The sequence below is a fragment of the Terrapene carolina genome, unplaced genomic scaffold, assembly GCF_002925995.2.
Source record: "Terrapene carolina triunguis isolate 2854851 unplaced genomic scaffold, T_m_triunguis-2.0 Scaffold111, whole genome shotgun sequence".
Taxonomy (NCBI): domain Eukaryota; kingdom Metazoa; phylum Chordata; order Testudines; family Emydidae; genus Terrapene; species Terrapene triunguis.
This window is the reverse complement of record NW_020664462.1, coordinates 20,184,109-20,206,033: the sequence shown is the minus strand read 5'-3', so window position 1 is coordinate 20,206,033 and position 21,925 is coordinate 20,184,109. Positions and strand designations below refer to the sequence as shown.

At 38.7% G+C, this 21,925-nt stretch overlaps 1 protein-coding gene across 4 annotated transcripts in view; it reads right to left on the bottom strand.

Moving 5' to 3' along the window:
• The window catches only part of WDR37 (WD repeat domain 37), a 62,886-nt gene extending 44,838 nt beyond the window's left edge, over positions 1-18,048 (bottom strand). The window contains exons 1-4 of one of the 4 annotated variants that reach the window (XM_026652018.1): positions 17,854-18,048; positions 11,146-11,177; positions 8,019-8,196; positions 1,985-2,081 (exon numbers count right to left, since the gene is read on the bottom strand). In XM_026652018.1, the coding sequence (XP_026507803.1) occupies positions 1,985-2,081; positions 8,019-8,156 (235 nt within the window). In that variant the 5' untranslated portion in view covers positions 8,157-8,196; positions 11,146-11,177; positions 17,854-18,048. Of the gene's footprint in view, positions 1-1,984; positions 2,082-8,018; positions 8,197-11,145; positions 11,178-11,451; positions 12,354-16,873; positions 17,487-17,853 lie in introns of those variants that run through there. The other 3 variants (XM_026652020.1, XM_026652017.1, XM_026652021.2) reach the window with 3 other exon arrangements.
• Between the last annotated feature and the right edge of the window lie 3,877 nt (positions 18,049-21,925).

The window sequence follows — 21,925 nt, the reverse complement described above, 5'->3', positions numbered from 1 at the left end:
ACAACATGAATGAGAATCTCAACATTACCTCTGATACTGTGTGCATACAGTATTGCACAATGTACTTTTACCATTACCTCTCTAAACTACCCACACTCACCATTTGTACTATACAAATTTTTATAAGCAGGGCTGGTAGCAGCATGGAGGAGGAAGCTGGTTGATTTGAATGTAGAGGGAGACAAAGCAGACCTGTTGGTTCAGTAAAATTGGCACAAGGAGCCCAGGGGGAAAGGGAGGAGGGACTGGCTGGACAAGGAGAGTAGGACTGGGAGCCAGTAGGTGGAAGAGGAGACATATCTAATAAGTAACTGGGGAGAGAGCCCCGGCAAGGAGACTGACAGTGAGTGCAGGAGTGTGTGTATATGGGGGAGACGGGACGGACACTGAAATTAGACAGGGAGCTTTGGGATGGGGAACATGCATGGGACGTAATGATAGGCCAGGGCGGGGACAGAGATCGGATGAAGAGCTGAGAGGGGAAACTGCGAATGGCTGGGCACAACGGCTGAAGACAAGGAGCTGGGAATGACTGGACAAGGAGACTGGGATTGGGATGAGAAGCCTGAGGAGTGGAGAGTGGGACTAGCTAGATGAGTAGAATGGAATTGAGACACCGAGCCAGGGTGGGAAAGAGAGAACTGGAACAGGGACAGACTGGAGTGGAGGGAGTGGGACAGAAGGGGTCATACTGTGGGGAAAAAGAGGGGAGAGCACAGTCCCCTCCAGAGTCTGGAATGGAACCCAAGACAACCTGGTCTCATCATTCCTCTGTTGTCAGCAAATACCTGCAAAACCCACTGGCAAAATGTCCCATATTCTCCTCTAGTGCTAATTCGCACAGAGGATGGCAATCTACTATTGCTACCAGTTACTCATAGACTCATAGACTCAGACTAATTACAAAGGTGTGTATGGTGGCTCTAAAAGTTCCAACCCCGCTAATGAATGATGTGGATGTCTACTAGATGCCAGAATTTTTTTTTTTTGGTTTGCTTTTTAAAAATACCAAGAAATTACACACACACACTGTTCAAAGAACTTTAAGGCTGCAGAGTTGAACAATCAAAAGTAAGGAAATATCAGAATTAAGGCTTGCTGTGCAAGCTTAATTTGAGCCCTTGTGTATATGCATTATGATGCAGTCTTAAATTATATGATCACATACTTTTTTTCAACAAGACCCTAGGCATTTCCCAAGTTTTGAGTGCTTGACTTTGCAACAATGTTCTTTTAATGTTTTTTGTGTATAATATACTAACTAATCAGGAAACCTCAGGTATTGCATAATGCTAATACACCTCTATCTCAATATAACGCTGTCCTCGGGAGCCAAAAAATCTTACCGTGTTATAGGTGAAACCATGTTATATTGAACTTGCTTTGATCCACTAGAGTGCGCAGACCCGCCCCCACTGAGCACTGCTTCACCGCATTATATCCGAATTCGTGTTAAATCGGGTCGCGTTATATCGAGGTAGCGGTGTATATGTATTGTGAATCCTCTTTACTAAAGTAGCCCACACTAACAAAAAATAATGGCCTGTAGACATACTAGAACTATAATCCTATCTCATCTCACAACCTAATTGGGTTAGGTCCAATTAATACCTTGATTAGAGACCTCTAAGAACACCTGTGTCATGCAGAAAGCTGTACTGCAGATATGGGAGACGGCACGTTTCCCTTCTGAGTCAATACTGAAACAATTCCCCAGTATGGTGCTAAGGAGCACAATGCTGCCCGCGTTCTCTCTTTCAGGTAAGACACAACAGGAGTCCTAACTCCTTGGGGAAAAGATCCCAAGGCACTTTTTCAGAAAAGGGGCAGACTCCAATTTAGGGATATGATTTTGGGCCATTTGAAACGTCCTAAATAAGGGTACATTACTTTCTAGCATACAGAGTATTTTATGACCACAATGAATCCTACTATAATCTAATTCCACATAGTTGTTTTCAAGTTATAAGAAAATCATACTCACATTCCAAATTTTCAATATAAAGGTTTTCGAACTCTCGCTCTATTTGCCCAAAAAGCTCCAAAAGTGTATTCCGAACAGATGAAGGAAGTTTAGTATCCTAGAGGGGAAAAAATGTTAACACTGATACCAAGTTTTAAGTTTACTTTTTAAAAAACTATCAGCAGTTAATTCTGTAAATACTGAAGTTATGATATAATATGAATGTTGCATTGCTGAGGACCAAAGACATAAGTTTTAATAAAGAAAATCATTTCTGAACATTAGTTTGTTAGCAGAGCAGCAAGCTTGCAATGCAAAAAAATCACAGTCTAACATTTACATTATTTTTCTACTGTAGCATGCTTATAATTTTCACTTAGTCTGATGCTGAAGAGTAAGACAAAATATGGTACTTCATTGTGGTGACCTGAGATTTTTAACTGGTATTTATAAAGCTATTCAATACCTATGAAGTTCTATAACTTACACCATCATATATTTTAATTTCTTATTACATTTTTAAGCAGATACACGGGCAAAAGTAAAAACATTAAATTCTTCAAGTAATTCTAGCTGTAATAATTAAAAACCTGAAACCCCAAGACTTCTTGGAATCACAAGTTCAACTGCTGTCAACTCACACCCTCCTGGCTGCATGAGATTTTTTTTTTATCTAAATTCCAAAGGAAAGTTTGCTTTTAACAAAACATTCTCCAGCAGTATTGGCACTCCAAATAATGCAGCATTATGATAACTGGAAAACTGGAAATTAAATTGAAGAGAAGGGAGTTTATTTTCTTTGTCCAAGATAAACTTTCAAGTTGAACTGAAAGAAAGGGAATAGGAATGGAGCCAATCTAGCATGTAATGTTTCTGCACCAGCCCAAACAGTGTAGCTGAAAACTGGACTCCATTTTCCTCTCATCTACAACATTTGATATCACCATCCTCCAAATTACTCAAGTTTTCAACTTGTGATTCTATTCAGGTCTCTCCCTACACACAGGCTGTAAGCAAGTCACGTCTGATTTCCTGACATCTCAAAAACTCAGTCATCCACACCTCCATGGTGAAAATTCTTGCTTCCTACACTGACTACTACAGCCCCTCTTGCTCTGCTCAAGTTTATGCAAAATGCCATAGCTAAAATCTTCTTTTCCAAGACTAACACCACTCCCTCTCATGTCTTCTACTAGTCTCCTTTCAGCTTCAACATCAAAATTTCCTCATTCTCAGCTTCAAGATTTTGTGCAGTTATCCCCTGCCTACCACGTCTCTGCTCATTTCTTCCTACTCCTCCGTATTACCGTCACTCTGTTCAAGCCTCCTGTCCCACTGCTCCTTTTGTATCATTCTATGCTACCTTAATGCCTTCTAAATTCTCTTCATTCAAATCCCTATTTAAAAAAGGGGGAAAATCCACCAACTTTCCCCAAACCTACCCATGTTAACCACCATAAGAAAATTATTCTCCCAACTTTCAACAAAAACACAAGACTCACAAGTGTGAGTGGCACTGAAACCTAAGTGTAGCTTCCCAGACCTAACTTAAAGGGGAGGAGATGTTTACGCTTTCAGAAATACCTTTTTCACCTAGTAATCTGGAGTCTTCAGTTAAACAGGTTTCAACAAACAACTCAAAAGTATAAACAATTTGACTAAACCTCCCCTTGGAAAAGGGAAACTACAGCACCAATTTAAATCTCTTAAATCAATCTCAGCAGTTCTCCCATTCTCCAGTACAGAGGAAAACTGGAATTTGTAATGTAAAACACAAGCAAGAAAACTCTTGGGCTGTATTTTACACATATGTAATAATGGCTTAATTTTCACGCTCTTTTGCCTGTAAAGGATAAATATCAAACTTGCTGGGTTAAATGAATTTCTTATTTTCTGCTAGAGGGCAATTTATACCAAGATGCTGCTTGTTTTTTCCTGTGTAAATGGTTTTATAAATTAAAAGTGTGCATGTTATATTATATAGTTTAAGGTGTTTCCAGTTTATGAAGTAGTCATACCTTGGAAGTACAAAAAATGAATTAAAAAAGTTGAAGAGTTTATTAGCTTAAGATGTGGTTATTACCTAAAACAGGAAGCACTTTCCAATTGTAATAAACAAAGTATCAAATTAAATATATATAAAACAAAATGGGTTGCCAAATTTAAAAAAAAAAACCACATTCACTTTGAACAGTTAGCTATTCTGGTCACCCATCATCCATCTCCATCTCCTCTCTCCTTTCATCTCATTATTTCTAATAATCTCCTTCCCTCCCTACAGATCATCAAGGCTCTTCTCTCCATAGTAAATGCAACACATTTCTTCAGACTGTATTCAGAACTGAATTCAAATAGATGAGCTGGGATACTCCCCTGTATACACAAATATGACAGTTATTCAAGAGAGGAAGGGTGTTCTTGTGGTAAAAGCACTGGACAGGGACTTAAATGATCTAGGTTCAATTCTAAGCTCTGCCACAGAATTCCTGTATTGACCTTGGGCAAATCTCTTGTTGTTTCATTGGCCCATCTGCAACATGGGGATACAGAGTACTTTTCTCCCACTCTACGTGTTATGTATTTAGATAGTAATGTCTTTGGGACAAGCAATTTTCTCAAACTCTGTTTGAGCAGTGGGATTTCTATGTGCTGTTCATAATACAAATAAATTCTGCTACCAAGCCCTTTGGCTGCCTTGTTGAGAGGATGGTGAGTAAAATAGAAGAAAGTAGGTAATGAATCAAAAGGATTTAGCTTCTTTAAAAGATATCATTTCACTTTCAGTAGTTTTACAGGACATTTTTTGTTTTAATCTTCTCTCATACATGCTGGAATCTCTTTAGATGGAGTGAAGCTGAAGCAACTGCCTGTTGAAGACAAACTACTTAGAACTGCTAAATACAAAGTGTACTAGAGAAGGAGGATTATGAATAGCCAGAACAGAGTGAAAAACAGCTATACACCATGATTATGCAAATCAGTTACCTAGACTCAAATATACAGTTTTGCAATTCATTATGTCTCTAACTGTAAAACATCCTTGCACTATGGCTGAGACATTTCTCTTTCCTTTCTTCTGTTGTTGATATTACACAATAACTGAAGGTGAGCTATTAATTGTGTTACATTTTCAGTTTGACAGCTGTATGTTTTATTTTAGAGAAGTTTTCACTAAAGTGAGAATTATTACACTCACAAGATATAAAGAAGCAAATTTAGTAATACCTGTGGGTGTTTTAAGCAGATGGGAAATAATTTGAATAGCTCAAAACTCTGAGCCCTTAAACCACAATCGCCTGCCTAGGTGTTCCAATTGCCAGTAAAAAGTAAGCAAACTTAAGTTTCTCCAAAGATAGATTTATCAGACACTCCAAATGGTGATGTCTCTGGAAAAATGGGAACTAGCAAGACATGTTATAAATAGGATAAAGACCACCAAGTGACAGCATCTCTTAAATCTACATAATCCTATGTTAATGCAATGTTAAGGCTGAAAACTGAAAATAATCTAACATTAACTCAGCTACCGGTCCATGCTATGCACACCTGGAGGAGCTTAGGTTAAGATATGCAATACGTGCAACATAGCCACAATTACATCGAGAATATTAACTAACTTCCAGACTCACATTTCAATTTGCAAACTTCAGAATGGGATTCATCACAAAACTTTTTATAAAAAGAAAAGTGAAGAGGCAAAATCCAAATTTTTAATCATTTAAATTTCAAACCTCTGCCTCTATTTCCTAGTTTAAGCAGCTACAAAGAGCACACTGAGCAGACTGTATCAGGTAAAAGGAAAACAGAGCCAGGCAACAAAAGCAAGTGTAGTCCCAACTTCTGTTGTGAAGCGGACAATAAAATAGGAGCACTCTAAAATTTAGGTCAGAACCTACCAACCAACAGGGGAAAGGGCACTACCAACAGGCTGCACTGTCAGTTGCTTCAAAGGCTGTTAAGGAGAAAGCCTTTCATCTGAATGCTTAGGCTGAGGATAAAAGGCTTCTCCAGAGGCAACAACAGCTTACTTCACTTGGTGGGGAAGAGCACACAACCAGGAAGTGAAGTCACTACAGTCAGCAATCACTGAGGACAGAGCAAGTAATACTGGAGAAACACCACAGAAAGGAAAATCTAGGTTAGAAATTTGGGGGGTCGGAGGGAGAGGAGAATAAATTTCAGCAATGGAACAAGTTACCATATATTTTAATAAAATAATAAAATTTCATCTAATCAGGATACCAAGGGGATTGACTAGATGACCCAATATACATGCCACCTTTAATCAACCTCTAGCCTCAAAAACTACTTCGGTTTTGTACAAACAAAAAAACCCAACAATTTAATGTCCCAGCACAATCTATGACAAGACAGGACTGGGGATAGACAAGAACAACTGTTAAAGAAAGGAGACAAATCAAATGTGGTCTACAAACACACTTATACTGAAACAAAAGATGTGAATTTAAATCAATTTAGTTACCTTTAGTGCAAGTTAACTAAAAATGACTTGAACCACTTTTGCTCTGAAATAAAAGTGTCCACACACAGACTTGATCTGAAATCTGTTTTATGAAACAGATTTAATTAAAATGTGTATGTAGACCAGCTATTAGACAGTATCACACACATGTGCTGGTCAGCAGAGTTTAGCAAGTTTCCTGGGAGCCTACAACTAAAGAAAGTGCCTTAGTACAGGTCAGAAAATCCTTAACCTAGGGTTAAAATGTAATGTAGATGCTCAAGCCCAGGGTTCCCTGACACAGGTCAGCTAACTCAAGTTCCACTAACCCTATGCTTACATTGTTGTGTAGGCATACCCTTAGCTTAACAGCCTGCTAACTGTTTGTATTCTTTGATATTAAACAAAACTACCCATCTTTAATTTCTTTTAATATTTACCATATAAAAGTAAAAATGTCAGCAGCTCTTAACCTCTCAAGCTTTGCCCTTGTTGTCCTGGTTGCTTTTAGACCAATGCCTGGAATAATCCAAAATAATCCAATGTGCCCTTTCTGCTAGGCCAGTATCTCAGCTGTCCCTTATCACTGTTTGTTTACGTCAGGAAGGAAGGTAAGAAAATAGTCTCAAAAAGGACATTACCTACTCAGTACTTCAGAAAATGAGACACATAAAAATGGATGTTTTATATAATGAGCTGAAAAAATACAGACTAACTATAAAGTTAAACACAGTACAGGTTTCTTTATAAGTAAGTTACAAACTAACCCAAAACTTAGAAAAAGCTCGTTACCAACTCTAAATGAGTAATCAAGCCCATAATGTTACAAGGATTTTTGCTTCTGTCTAGCAAAATGAAGCAATATACCTTTGTCTCCTCAGAGAGAGTAACTTTTCAGAGGGCCTCGCACAGTTAGGCCTATTTTTCCTTTGAAGATTTGTGACTACAAAGAAGTTCAAACTTCTTTTTCTGATATTTTGTTTTTAATATTTCAGTCATCTCTCCTGGACAATCCAGTTAGAAGTTTGATATTCTTTGCCAAGTCCATATTGCCCAGTATATGGAGTTAATGGCTGTTTGGAACTTACTTGCATTATGTTCTTCCCACCTCGTTTCCTTACAAACTCTACATTTGTATTGCAAGTGTGTTACTAAAGCATTCAAAATCACTTCAAGTTAAAATGGAGTCAAGTTTGTATCTGTTATCAGAGCTCTGGGCAGGTAAATGAAGGTTACACAAGAATCCTGGATTTGTCATTCCCTGCCCTAAAGGAAGTGCACAATGATCTCATTTATACTTGAGCATGATTTGTACACACTGTTTTTAACATGGCTTGACTGTTAAAACCAGTTTCCCAATAAATGTGGCTAGGCTATGTTCTTAGTGGCATTTATTTTATGGCAGGGTATTACAGCATAATTTGTAAAGTTTTTCCATTAACATCGTCCACTTAAAGTTCCAGTTTAACTAGATATTCTTCATGAGTTAAGTCTGTACTTATTTTTCTGTACACAAAGAAATAAGACAGTCCCATTATTTATTTGTAAAGAGTTTTAAGAAATTAGTTCTTGAATATCAATCTGTTAGTTTACCTGCCCTTCCAACATCTCTCTTTGCAATCCCGTCCTTTCTTGCTCAGAACTGTTGGTTCTTCGTATAGAAAGACTGTGTGATTTGCGCTTCTGCTTTGCTTGCCGAGCAGTTGCACAACTTCCACTTTCTGTGGGCATTACTTCAAGGAAATAACTTCACTGAGGCGCCTATGATAAACTAAGGACAAGTATTAAGCATTACAATTTGCTCTACATAACAGGCCACAGTAAAAAGTATTTATTGGAATGGAAACATTTAGGTCTATTGAATTCTAGTTTTGTTTTAGATTTCATTAAGCCCTTCCAGGAGGGACTGATTTCTATTAAAGTTACAGCTGTAATTTAAGTAACTAATTTTTAAGAGTTTAAATATATGCATCTGAATCATTAGAAGTAGAGAATGGAATCACATTATACTGCACTTTTTCATTCATTACTAACCCTCCACAAAATGAAAACAATTTCACTATCTTGTGATTACTAACCACTTTCCAAATTAAAATCTAGAGATAGCTCCAAAATGCTTCCAGGAAACAACCAATATTCATATTGTATTTCACTGAAACACATGCAAAGTTAAAACCCAGCTGGAAAATGAAAGTACAGGGACTTGATAATTGAGGGACACTGTCAGGTTACAAATATATAAAACCACTGTTTGTTAGTCTACACAGTTCCATAAGCGTGCTTGCTTTTTACCTCTAATGCTAGTAATTTAAAATAAGGTTGAAAATTTTGAAAATCTAGTTTTTCCAACATTCACTCAGCTTGTATAGAGAAACTAGCCTTGACAGTTTCACATTTGTTTATAGTCAATTTCATTTAATTTTTAGGTAGTCAAAACATTTCTATAAATATTAGGTTTCGTAAGGCTGTTTAAACAAAAGCCAAGTTATATACCTGACAGTATCTCTTCAGCTAAATTTACTATGCATGACACACGGTGTTTCTCAATTTAAGAAAATCAAATTATTTATTGCATAAACTATTGGAGAATATATACTTTGTTGTCAAAAATTTAGTTTAATTTTGGAAAAAATCCAGGAATTATAACAGTTGTTTTAAAACTGGTTTCAGTATCAGTTTCAAAACATTTAATTTCATGCAATCTCAGTTTTACTATAAAGCAATTCAAATATCTTAAGTTCTCACTAATTTAAAACTTTGTTGATAATGTAACATTGAGGTAACTGAAAACATTATTCATTCTCCAGCCTTAATGATTTCTGAAAAAGTAATCACAACCCAAAGAATAGCTGCAGTAGTCTGCAGAGCAAAAGAAGAGCAGAGTTGGCACAGCTATTAAGGCTGAGCTATTAACTGAACTTCCTAAAGAAGTTAATCAGAAGAAAAATTAAATCAAATCCATGGCCATCTCCAGTTTAAAGATCTGCCAAAATACTAAAGCGTGAGCAAGCTAGGAATGAGCACCGTCACACTCTTTACAAGATTACATGTTAACTCATTTGGTTTTCAGCATTTTTAAATCCTGCATTATCAGATATTCAGCCAATGACAAAAGTAACTTACTGAAAAGTATTATGGGCTAAGTGGTCAATGTCCTTCAATTTGCTTTGATTTTTTATATATATAAAAAAAACAGTGTAAAAAGCGGGCTGTAGTTAAAAAAAAAATCTGATGGACTCCAACTGTTAGTTAAGGCTTGAATGCGCTCGCTCTCTCTCTCTCTCTCTCTCACACAAACACACACTTTTCTTACTTAAAATACAAAGATTATTTTTTTAGAGGTTTTGGGCCCCTTGATGCATCATCTCAGTTCTATGAGTCCCATTAAATTGTCTTCTAGTACCAAACCCACAATGAATCTAAAATAAAACTCAGGCTACAACAGGATCTTGGCATCACTAAAATGCTTCCACTAAGTCTCACTGGGTACTTCACATTGCCCCCTCACTCTCTTTTGTCTGTGGTTTATTAGAAGAAACTAGTCACAACCAGGTTCACAAAATCATTGGGATGCATGGAGAAGGGAGAGAACTGTATTTCTGTGTAGGATATTTCTCATTTCACCCAAGTTTCCTTTTTTATTTATCACATAAAAGGAAACGTAGTTACATATAAAAATAGGATTGATGTTAAGATACACCCAACAATTTATTTTCATCAGTTTTAAATGTTTCACTTCGAGTCATTGTCCTTGATCAACAAGGATGCCTAGATAGTAGCATTGAGGTTACACTATTCCCTTCAATGTGCACCGCCTTGGCTTATTAATTTTCATCTGCCATTGTGTTGCCAAGGTATTTCATTTTGATAGGTCTTTACAGACTGCTTCACAACAGTCCTTTCTAGACTTCTTTCCCCCAATAGTTTTCACATTGATAAAAACAGACTAATAACTTGATACAGTCAACTGCGGAAAAAAAAATCATTTCTCTGAAAAATGTGTACCTACTGTTATACCTAATATTACAATAACTGAAAGATTAGAGGAAAATATTTCTCTATTATTTCAGTTTATTTTGTCCACTTGATAGTATTTTAACACTTTCACTGACGATCAGTTGCACACTCTCTTTCTCATGCACCAGCACAACCACAAGACTCATGCACTACTCTGGAGACAGTTCACATGCACACTCTTGCCCAGCCCTTGCATGAAGGTGTTTACTAGTACAGCAGCAGCAAAGCTGACATTGAAGAGGCAGCAGGCAAGCATGTGCATAGAGAGGGAGGGGAGGGGAGGGGAAACAGAAGGGACCGGCTTAAGTACATTCAGAGTTGTTGCTCCCGTGCCCACCATAAAAACCTTGAGTAAAGAAGCAAAGCACAACAACAAAAACCCCGATAATTAAGGATTTTTTTAAAATTTAAATAGTATGTGTTGGTTTAAGATGTTTAAACAATTGACTGTTTGAATTAGCTAAGTTGACAGTATCCCTTTAAATGTTTTAAATATGAAAACATTTTCAAAGTTGTAAAAATGATTTTTTAGTCAAAAAGGTAAATGTGTGATCACACTATAACTTATATTTTCTTTGGTGTAGGCTTCGCAAAAAAGATCTTTGGCAATATGATCCTACAGCATAAAACAATAAAGGTGCTCATTACTGGCAGTTACCTGGATGCCCCCTATTAAGTAATGCTTTCAAACAATTAAAGTTACCTGTCCAGAGTATCAGTGTCATGTTACATATCCTATGAAAACCATATTAAATATTGATTAGTAAAACAGAACATAAACCGAAGTCTTTCACATCTTTAGCTTGAACTCTTTAGTAACTAAAACATGCCAGACTTAAAAAAAAAAAAAAAATAACCACACGTCAATACTAAGCACCATATTTGACCCAAACAAGGAGAAAGACTTAAAATTGTCATGTTATATAGTTAGTCTGATTAGTCAAGTATATTGGCTTTTTTTCCTGCTGATTCAAGGAGTGGTATCAATGGTTTTTGAAAAGAGCCATACCCATCTCTCCTCTGCTGATAGAGCTACCTGGCTGAAGAGCCAGCATGGGTCAATGATCCACTTGCCTCCTGAACCCTGATCCCAAAACAAATGGAACTTCTCAAAGCTAATTCTTAGTGTAAAAGGGGGGCAGCTGATCAAGAATAAACAAACAATCTGTTGAAAACAGCAGCGGGATCTAATAATGCAATATTGTTTAAAATGCAGCTAGAATGCTTTCTGAGTGCGAATACACATGTATTATAAAATCAGCACAATGATTATCTATACTCATTTTGGCAAGAAGCTTGGGACAGTTCAAGTGTTATAATAAATGCCTGGATAGTATTTTCTCCCATAGTGATTAGTCAAAGCCTTGACATGAGTTTGATGCACATCTTTATTATTTGCTACCAATCAGCACAAGTAGGGACAAATGATGTACTCTAGAGAGCCTATGTTGTGAATAATCACCTATTCTTACAATGCCATATTATTCAGATATTTCAATTATCCTTTTTTGATATGACTAATAAATATTTTAAAATGTGAGAAAGTAAAGCGCTATTACCTACCTTTCTGTACTGAAAGTTACCATATATTGACTCAATTATAGTATTTTGTTAGAGTTGGAATAGATTCGTGTAACAAATTACTGTTGTGCTTTATTGGACTATGATGATGAAGCAGCAGTCACTAATTCAAATGAAGGTGCAAACTAAAATTAGACTTCCATTCTTTTCAGAAAGTAACTCACTGCAACAATCAACCTACTCTGCTTGCATGTTTCTTCTCTGTTGTTCATTGTTCAGGAGTTGAAAAAGTTGTGTAATGAAAGGAAAGAATGCAAGGGGCAAGCTTGTTGCTGCAAGCCAGAGAGGAAATCCGTTGTAGGAAGTGTCAGAGTGCAGATGGAATGACTAAAGCACTGCATCTCCTTTTTTGTTAATTCAAAACAACGTAAGAGTTGAGGAAAAAACAGGGAGGAGGTCAGGGAGAATGTGAAGAGTTTGCAGCAAGATCTCTTTTACCTAAGAACCAAGTTCATTTTCCTCATTCCCTGCTCAATTTTGTTAAGTTCTGTCTATTTTGATATTGAATACTTTAGAGGAAGATTTTCAAAAGCAAATAAGGAACTTAATAGTCCCCTTACCTTTTGCTCCTATATCCCTTAAGTACTTTTGAATATCTCCCTATCAACCATTAAGTTCAGAATAATAACCAGCTATTTTAGTGTGCAGTGCATAATAAAGTAGATCTGAAAGTTCCTTATTACTGTTGAACAGGAGGATAATTGCTAAAATAAAGTCCCATGAAATATGTTGATGTCAAACACTTAAGTCACTGTTTTCCCACAGGTCATGTTTGAAAATAAGAGTGATTAAATATTTTTTGGCAAGCCTTTCATTATAAGTGACTGATTTTGAAATTAACAAAAGTTTTTAATTTAATTCCTAGCTTATGCAGCTATGTTCTCAGTGTGCATATAGCTCTAGGAATTAGAAGGAACAAAATGCTTCCATTTTGAGGTACTCTGTGAACACTTTATTTTCAGGGACACTGAGCACTCACAGCTCCCATGAATTCAGTGGGAGTTCCAAGCATGCAGCAGATTTGAAAGTCAGGCCAACTGGCTTTTTAGGATAAAAGAATAGTTGTTTCTTCTAAATAAATACACATTTAAACATTATGCCATATCAGATATCATAGTAGCAATGCTAAAGCTAAGGATAATCATTGTAAGGGTGATCAAATATTTAATCTACTTGACACTTATTACAAGACTAATTTAGTTTCAACATACATTGTAGCATATTATAATTTAGAAAACAAAATTATAGACTGCAACACAGGCAATGTCAATTTCAACATTACATACACAATACATACATTTAATTATGGCATAACTAACATTGCAGTTTTCTTTAAAACCCTGACAGTGATAGTGTAAACTCTCAGTAGCTATTGTGACAACATATTTACTTGCTATATCAACCTACTACATTTTTTCAGCATTCAGTTACTTTTAGAAGGGTCATAAAGGAGAAAGGAACCTCTCCAGGGATGGTAACTGTGAACTTCCCATTAGGCCAGCTGACAAATGACTCTGTTATAAATTTTATAAATGCCATGGCTTGAAAAGTTAACTAGGCAGCTACTAGCCAGAGGACTCAGCCAACTAGACAAAGGCCAATGTGAAAGACAGGAAGAGAACCCACCCGTGAAGTGCAAGTGCAATGTACTGGTGAAAAGCCCAGACCTCATTCCCATGTGCTGAAGAGGCAGCAAATACTGCCCCAGACCCATCTCAGGGCTCCAACTTTCATTAGCCTATCTGAAATCTGAAGCATATATTTATTATCCAATAACAATTATGTGGATCTCATCATCATAGTATCCAAGTGCTTCATAATTATATGGAAGGCAAGGACTTATTATCCCTATTTCATAGATGGAGAACTGACACAAACGGTAGATTAAATTATTTGCCCAAGGTCTCACACACAGCAAGTCTATGACTGCGCTAGGAATTGAACGTAGGTCTCTTGAGATTCAGTCTAATACTCTACCTCACATGATACCGACTCAGTGCCTCCCACTGTAAAGCATCCTTTTAAATGTATGAATTTATTCTCACTCAAGGGATTATTTTTCACCTGGAATAGTAATACAGAAGTGTTGAAGGCTTTTTTTTTTTTAAATATGGTCTCACAGTGCAATATCTAGCCTCTGACAACAGCTAGACCTAGAAAATGTAAAATTTTGATATACTGAAGGTGGACAAATCTCTAAATCTACCCAGTAGACAAATTCATAGCACATCTTTATTGCTTCAATTTAACTGACAGAATATAGGGCTTTGGCGCTGTACTCCGGCTCCGCTCCAGCTCCAGGCAAAAACCTGCTGCTCCGCGCTCCAGCTCCGGGCTCCGCTCCAAAGCCCTGGAAATAAAGCTCACCTCTCTAGGTACAACACTGGCTATCCAACAGCACACTAGTTCATATTAATGACATTTTCACAGTGACCTGATAGCTTTATCCAAGAGTTTTGAAGGAACAACATTTCTTCAGTGAATCGTTGCCTGATATTTCAGTAAGATATGTTTAAGTGGCCTCCATGCTATTTCAACAGATTTTAATTTCTTAGAAAGATACAAACTACCTCCCTCCAAACAATTCTGGATGTCTCAAATTCATGCATCACAATGCAAATCTAACAGTAGGGTGCAGTCTTCTTGTAAATCAAATGGAAAAGGGCTTCTTTTTTTTATGGCTACAGTTATTTGATCATCAAGAAGCAATGAGGAATCCAGGTGACTACAAAGGCTATCAGTATTTGAGGAGTTATTATTCTTATTGGGTAGAACTTAGGCATCTCATTCATGGGCCAGGACCTCACTGTGTTAAGTACTGGATAAACAGTACACCTCTACCCCGATATAACGCAACCCAATATAACATGAATTCGGATATAATGCAGTAAAGCAGTGCTCCGGGGGGGCGGGGCTGCGCACTCCGGTGGATTAAAGCAAGTTCGATATAACGCGGTTTCACCTATAATGCGGTAAGATTTTTTGGCTCCCGAGGACAGTGTTATATCGAGGCAGAGGTGTATCTGGGTGTTGAAAACCCTCAGTAGCTAAATTGCTATTATGCTATTAAGATTTATTTTTTTAAAATAGACTAATCTCTAACAGCAATAAACCTCTTATGTACATTACTTGGCTATTGGATTACTGTGCTTTATTGGTTAAACAGTTAACAAAAATCACATAGCAAGGACTCTCCAAGGGTTAATACTTCTCAGTAAACTCACTCAAGTACTAGCAAGAATAATCCAACATTTATACAACACCTTGTCTCAAAGCATTTGTAAGCGCTCTAACATATCCACTATGCATCACAAAAACTCAAACGCTATTCAAATGGCACACACAAACACTACAATGCCCAATCCTCCCAACTTCAAACATTAAGTGAAACTCTAAAACTGGTCAAACATAACCCAGAGAACATCCAAACTGAGCACTGCTCTTTAAATTATGAAAAGACTGTAGACTCAACACCACATAATGTAGCATCTGTCAATGAATCAGGAATAGACAACAATGACCAATGGTTACTGGAAGAACCCCTAGCATACTGTGAGTCTCTCCTGACAAATGCTTGAGAAGGTGGCCTAGTGGATTAGACCCAGTAAGGTGCTCTCTCCCAGCTCTGCCATTGACTTGCTGGGAGACCTTGAACAAGTCAATATACCTCTCTGTGCCTCAGTTTTCCCATCTGACACTTACCTCCTTTACAAAGCACTTTGAGATCTACCGATGAACAGAATATTTCTGTATTATTACAACAATCCTAGGATTCTGTCATTTTTACACTTTGGCAAGCCATGCAAGTATTACCATGTGAATAAAGTATTCTGTTCCAAACTAACCACTTCATCCCATGTTCAAGAAAACAGTTTCAGTACACACAATCTATTTAAGCAAACTAAGTTTTAAAATGAAGTGCAGCATTAGGCCACAGCTCCACTGGGAAAGTACATATTAGACAGTACTAATATGTTTTACTTAACATGATAAATAATTTAGTAACTAGTGTAGACATGGACAAGTGATCTTTAAGAACACATTAGCTGGTCATGGTTAACACTAATCTCTAGGGTTAACTACAACCAGCTAACATATTTTTAAACAACTGTCCTCGTCCACATCAAGGACAAAGTTACATTTGTTAAGACACAAAGGGCTGGTCTATACTCAAACTGGAACCAGAGTAACTAAATCAGTTTTAATTCCCAGTTTTAGTGCAAATCTACATATGGATACTTATTTCAGATTAAGAGTTTCCTATTTCAGTTTAATTTAAATTGGGAAAAGAACCATTTAAATTAAATTAGAATGGGACACTATTTGAAATAAGACTTCACACAGACTTGCATTGAAACAACTTTAAAGTTGTGAATTAAAATTGATTTAGTTAATTTGGTTCCAGTTTGTACACAAGCCTTTCCTAGCATGATGCATTTACCTAAACAAGCTGTAGAAGAGCACACAAAACAACAGAAAAGTGAGTGCAGTTTGGAAGCTTCCTAAAACTAAGTATGTTACTGATGAAACCAAGTTTTTATCATGCAAACATAGTAAAAGGTACTCATTTTTTCTAAACCTACTTGTTATATATAAATGAAGTGAGATTTTGCTGTAATAAAGGAATATTTTTAACACCACACATTTGTGTTTCCCTGAAAGGTTTACTCAGTGGAGTTGAAATAAATTCAAATGAGCTATGCCAGTTCATTAGATAAACCTTCCATGGATGTATTAAAACGATGACTACAATTAAGTGTCTACTTTTGAATTTCACAGCATTTCCCATTTGTCAAAGATAAGACATGTAAAAGTTTTTGCCACAAACACAACAATTAGGGATACAATACCTGCATTAATCCCTGAAACACAACACTTATTCTAGTCTTTGTATAAAGCTTTTCTATTTCCTAATTTTAGGAAGGAAATGAAACACCATTTCTTTCACTTAACAGTGTAAACCTGCTGATAACTCCTGGAAATTCATTTCCAAAGGGACCAGTCCAGAGAAAGAGGGAGAAACATAGCTGGTGAAGCTTTAAAAGATTAATTTATAAACACAGTTAAAATATCTTTATGTCATTTTCGGAAGAGTAATGATTTGCCTGGGTCCATAAACTTTTTCCTGATGACACTGCTGTACTGTATTCTAACTGAGTAGTAGCAGCATTTGACTTGTGCTGTGCATGTGGAGTCTGTAACGTCATTTAACAGATAAAATATAATAACGGAAATTCTTCAACACAGCTTGCTCCTCACGTACTGGGCATGTGATCAGCACTCAGCCCTGAGCAAGGGGAAATGGGGAGGTTATTTCTACTGCAGCTCAGGGCAACAACTGTAAAATCAAATAGCCCCGGACAGTGAAGAGCTCACAGGGCACGGCCAGGGCCCATCCTCAACCTGTCTAAAACCCCAATCGTCACAGCATTTGGGGGCCCTGGCGGCGTCCCTCACCCATGGCTCAGATCACCTGTGCCGCCTTAGCTGTGCCCCCCAGTGACATCCCCTCCACCCCGCTACGGAGCGCTCTCGCGCCCCTCACCCACAGCCAGGGGCCCGCTCAGACCCCTCCCCACCATCACCCACCCGCGAGGGGAGAAAGGAGGCGGCTGTGCCCACAGTCGCAGAGGAACGGCCCAGGGCCCCACCCCACGGGGAGAGAAGGGAGGATGTCCCGGGGAAAGGAAGCCAGGGGGGAGAGGGGTACAAACTGCTCTGAGATTCTCCCCCACCGGCCGCCTCGCCCGTCCCCACTCCGGGGGCAGCCTCCTCGGGCGGGAAAATGGCGGAGGTTCGGGGAGGGGGGAACCGAGGCCCCCGCACTCACCTGTCACCAACGGCCGGGGCCGACTCACAAGTGAGCGCCGCGGAGGAAGTGGCGGACACGGGAAAACAGGACGGGCGGGGCGTAGCGCGGAAGGGGGACGGGACACGCAGAAGGCGATGACAGCTGGGCCGGGGTCCGAAGTGTCTCAGAGCTGAGAAGAACCAAGAAACCGCTCGCAAGAGAAACCCGCCAACATCCGGCTCCGAGCGGAAGCGCCGCCTCCACCCGCACCATAGAGAAAGGGGGGACTGCGCAGAGCGTAGCTTGCGGGCAGGGCGAGGGCGGGCCGGGCCGAGCCGAGGGACAGCCACAGCATAGATCACGTGACCAGGAGGTTGTTGTCTGCAGTGTTCGGGCCGCAGGTTACAACAGACGCAGAGCGGCCCGCAGGCTGATAGGGGTCGGTGTCTGCACAGCTCAGTGGGGCAGCGTGTGCACACCCCGAGCCAGAGGGTATGCATGCGTTGGGCACCTTAGAGAGCAGTTAATGCTGGTTTATTACTGCCATGGGGGTGAGGTAGGGGAAACTATTTTGAACTCTTGTATAAGTAAATATGAAAATGAGACTACATCATACATAATGTTTTAACAGTTTAAGTACTTCCTAAAAATATTTAAACATGTTTTTTTTAATTGTATTAGGTTTTGTAACAATACTTTAGAAAAAAAATCACAGTGTGGCTCCCAACACAGGTGATACCAGCAGCCTGGGCAAATGCTGCATTAACTGAGACTAGGGATCAGGCATTTAGGGTAAAATGCAGTATAGACTTTGCCCAGGCTGAATCCCCACTCTGTCACACATGTGATTGGCATGTGTTGAGATCTGGCAACTCTGATCTTAGGCTGTGTCCTGGAGTTAGGTTGCAAAGAACTTCCTTTTGGACCCTAGTTTATATAGTTAAATTTGAGTCCTGCTTAGCTATACCTTAACCAATCATTTTAAACTAAATACAAAACAGTATTTTTCACCAATCTTAGCCCATTACAAAACAATTTTTAACCCATCAGACCTCACCACCTTAATTAATTTTAATCGTGCAAAATTAGTTACGCAACAGACAAACAAATAATCAGAAACCACACAGATAAACAATAGAGAAGTAGGGATCATAAAGGAAAAACAATAAAGTATATATTTCACAATCACAACTGTTGATAAGTGATTCCTTGCCAGACAGAATGCTATCAAATAAAGTATTCCTTATACATCTTAAGATCTATTTCTTTTTCTGGTGATGGTGGGCACTATTAGGAGGGGCACCTTCCTAAAAGCCCAATATTGCATTGTTTTGATGCAATTTAGATGTGACTTTCTGCTTCTTAACTCATGACTGCTGCTGTCCTAATGTGGCTACTGCTTACTAAAGAAAATGGCCTCAGACCTTACAGGGGGAAATGGGGATACAGCCTTTCAAGAAGATATGAGGGAAAATGAAGACGGCATAGACAACAAGGATCCCCAGGAAAGGGAGCATGCAAAGTGAAGCATGAATAGAATCCCATCACTTCATTTTTCAGTTTGACTCCTGACTCTCTTACCCTACTCCAATTACCCCAGTCACCACCATACTATAATTATCCCTGTGATGCTGGCAGATGTGATGCTGGAAGCCCCAGTTCAATTCACTTTTGTATTAGTATAGATCAAAGTAACTGTTAAATGTATAAGAGTGTATTTGTGTTAAAACTTCATGAAAACTAATGTGAAGTTGCTTGCATTGTTTTCACTTATCTGTATCCTATTATAATGTAATAGCAAACATTTACATTGTGAATACCCTTTAACTAAATAACTAAATAAGAAAGAAGCTTTGTGAAATGCAACTGAAGAACTGTAACAGAAAAGTGCTAATTTCAAAACAAGTGGTCATTGTGTGTGATGATCGGAGGTCAAAGACTCAAAATGCATTTCTCATACTCCGTCATCAAAGGAAAAGCCCACGTGGGTAGTGAAACAGCTGTTTTCTGTAAGAAGAAGCTATAAGTATGGATTCAAGGAAAGATCCTGCATCTCTGGACTGTTTGGATTCTAACAAGGCAGAACAACTGAACAAGAAGATGGAAATCTCCGGAATTATTCTGGGTGGCCCTGGGAGACTTGGAAAACTGGCAGATTACTACATCTCTGCAACCATTGAGAATTATAGACTGTGACTCACCTGTGCATATATTTTACCTGCTTAAACCTCAATAACTCTCACTTCTTAGTTTACTATAGAATTGGCTACCAGCATAGTCTTTGGTGTAAGATCTAGAGTACCAATTGATCTGGGGTAAGTGACTGTTCTCTTGGAACTGGGAGCAACCTGATATGATGTGATTTTTGGTATAAGTGACCTTTTATCACAAAGTCCAGTTTGTCTGGGTGGTAAGAGTCTGGGGAGTCTAAGGGGACTGTCTCTGACTCAGTGGTAAGATTGGTATAGTGATCCAGGAGTTCACATTTGTTAGTGGCTTGGGAAATTTAATTATAGACCACACCACCAGTTTGGGGTGTCTGACTTGTTTTCTGACAGTCTGCCCTGAGGTTGGCACTCTCAGTTGTGAGCCACTCCATACACCGTGATAACCCCTTCACCCCAAGTATTTCCACCTGCATATGGATTCATCCAGGAATTAAAAAGCAGACCACAAGATTCCATATTTGGTGGAGGCTTTGGAGACATGTGGTGCATCCCTCCCCCTCTGAGCCAATACTCTTAGTCCTGTGGCAAGGGCCTACAGAGTGTTCTATCTCTCCTATGGAACAACAGCAACAGGATGATGCAGGATTTGTAAATGGAAGCAGAATCAGGCCCTATAGCAATAAGGGGAGGACAAAGGATGTAACAACCATCCCTGTGGTACTTGGGGACCTGGGAGCCAGAGAGGGGACATCCTGTAGAAGCTGCTAGGGAGCAGAACTGCAGCTATTACTGCTTCTCAGCCTCAGCCACCAGGTGGCAAAGCAGACACTCCCTCCTTTCCCTTTTCCTGAATGGCCACATCTAACACTGCGGAGTAGCTTGGCTTTGGACTTAGGAAACTAAGAAAAGGATCTGGAGGGAGAACTGCATCTCCTGGGCTCAAGTTCTTAAAACCTGCTAAAGGAAGAAGGCAAAGCCCCCTCTGTTCAGTGTTCAAGCATTGGAAGAGAGAGGGCCAAGACAATTGCAACTTTCAGGCTTTATTCCTTCCTCCACGTGTACAGTCCTTTCTCTTTAAGCACTTCCTCAAACTAGTGTTCTCTAGGTTCCTACACATAAGCATATTATCAGACTACAGCTTCTCAACAAGGGGTACTCTCTATTGTAACATCCCCTTTACCACATTTGAGATAGCAAAATTAAACAAATACCATAACCTCCTTAAATAGTTAATAGTCTGTTGCTTTCCCTTAAAATCTATCTCATCATACAATTTAACATTAGTGGGGGGGTTTCTTTTGATTAACTCTTAACTTGCTTGGCAACTAAGATATTTTCCTCTGGATTTGGGAGGTTTGTTCTTTCACACCCTAGTATCATACAAGGTCTTGTCTACATCTTACAGGTGGTTGAATATTAGAAACAGTGCGAGTCTTGTGATGATAAGAGACTGCCTTGCATTTGGTTCTTTGGGTGGTGTGGTGTTTTGAGAGTCTGTCAGTTGCTTGTTAGCCTGTATTCCCTTCCGTGTCCTGGTGATCAAGTGTCAGCAGAGTGCATATTTCACCGTCCTCCAAGGACATATTTTTGTCTTGTGTTTATAGTGGGTAAACGTATTCGTTTGTGACTTCAGTGCAATACATGCCGATGCATAGCTACATTATATAAATGAGGATTTATCTGTTCAACAAGCATAGCTTGCTTCCAAAGGGCATGATTTGTTCTGAGGAAATAATGTGATCCTAAAAGGGTCTCCCAGCTGTAATTCTGGAAGGTCTTAGCTTAGCTTTGTAGGCTTTGGCCTTTGCATGTCTCTCTTCCTTTTTGTCTGTTGCTCCTTCCACCAATACTGTTTGTAGTAATGCGGAGGTTATAGGAACCAGGATATATGTGCAGCTTGAAATCGAGCTTTGTACCAGATTGTTATTAAATTATTCTGTGGG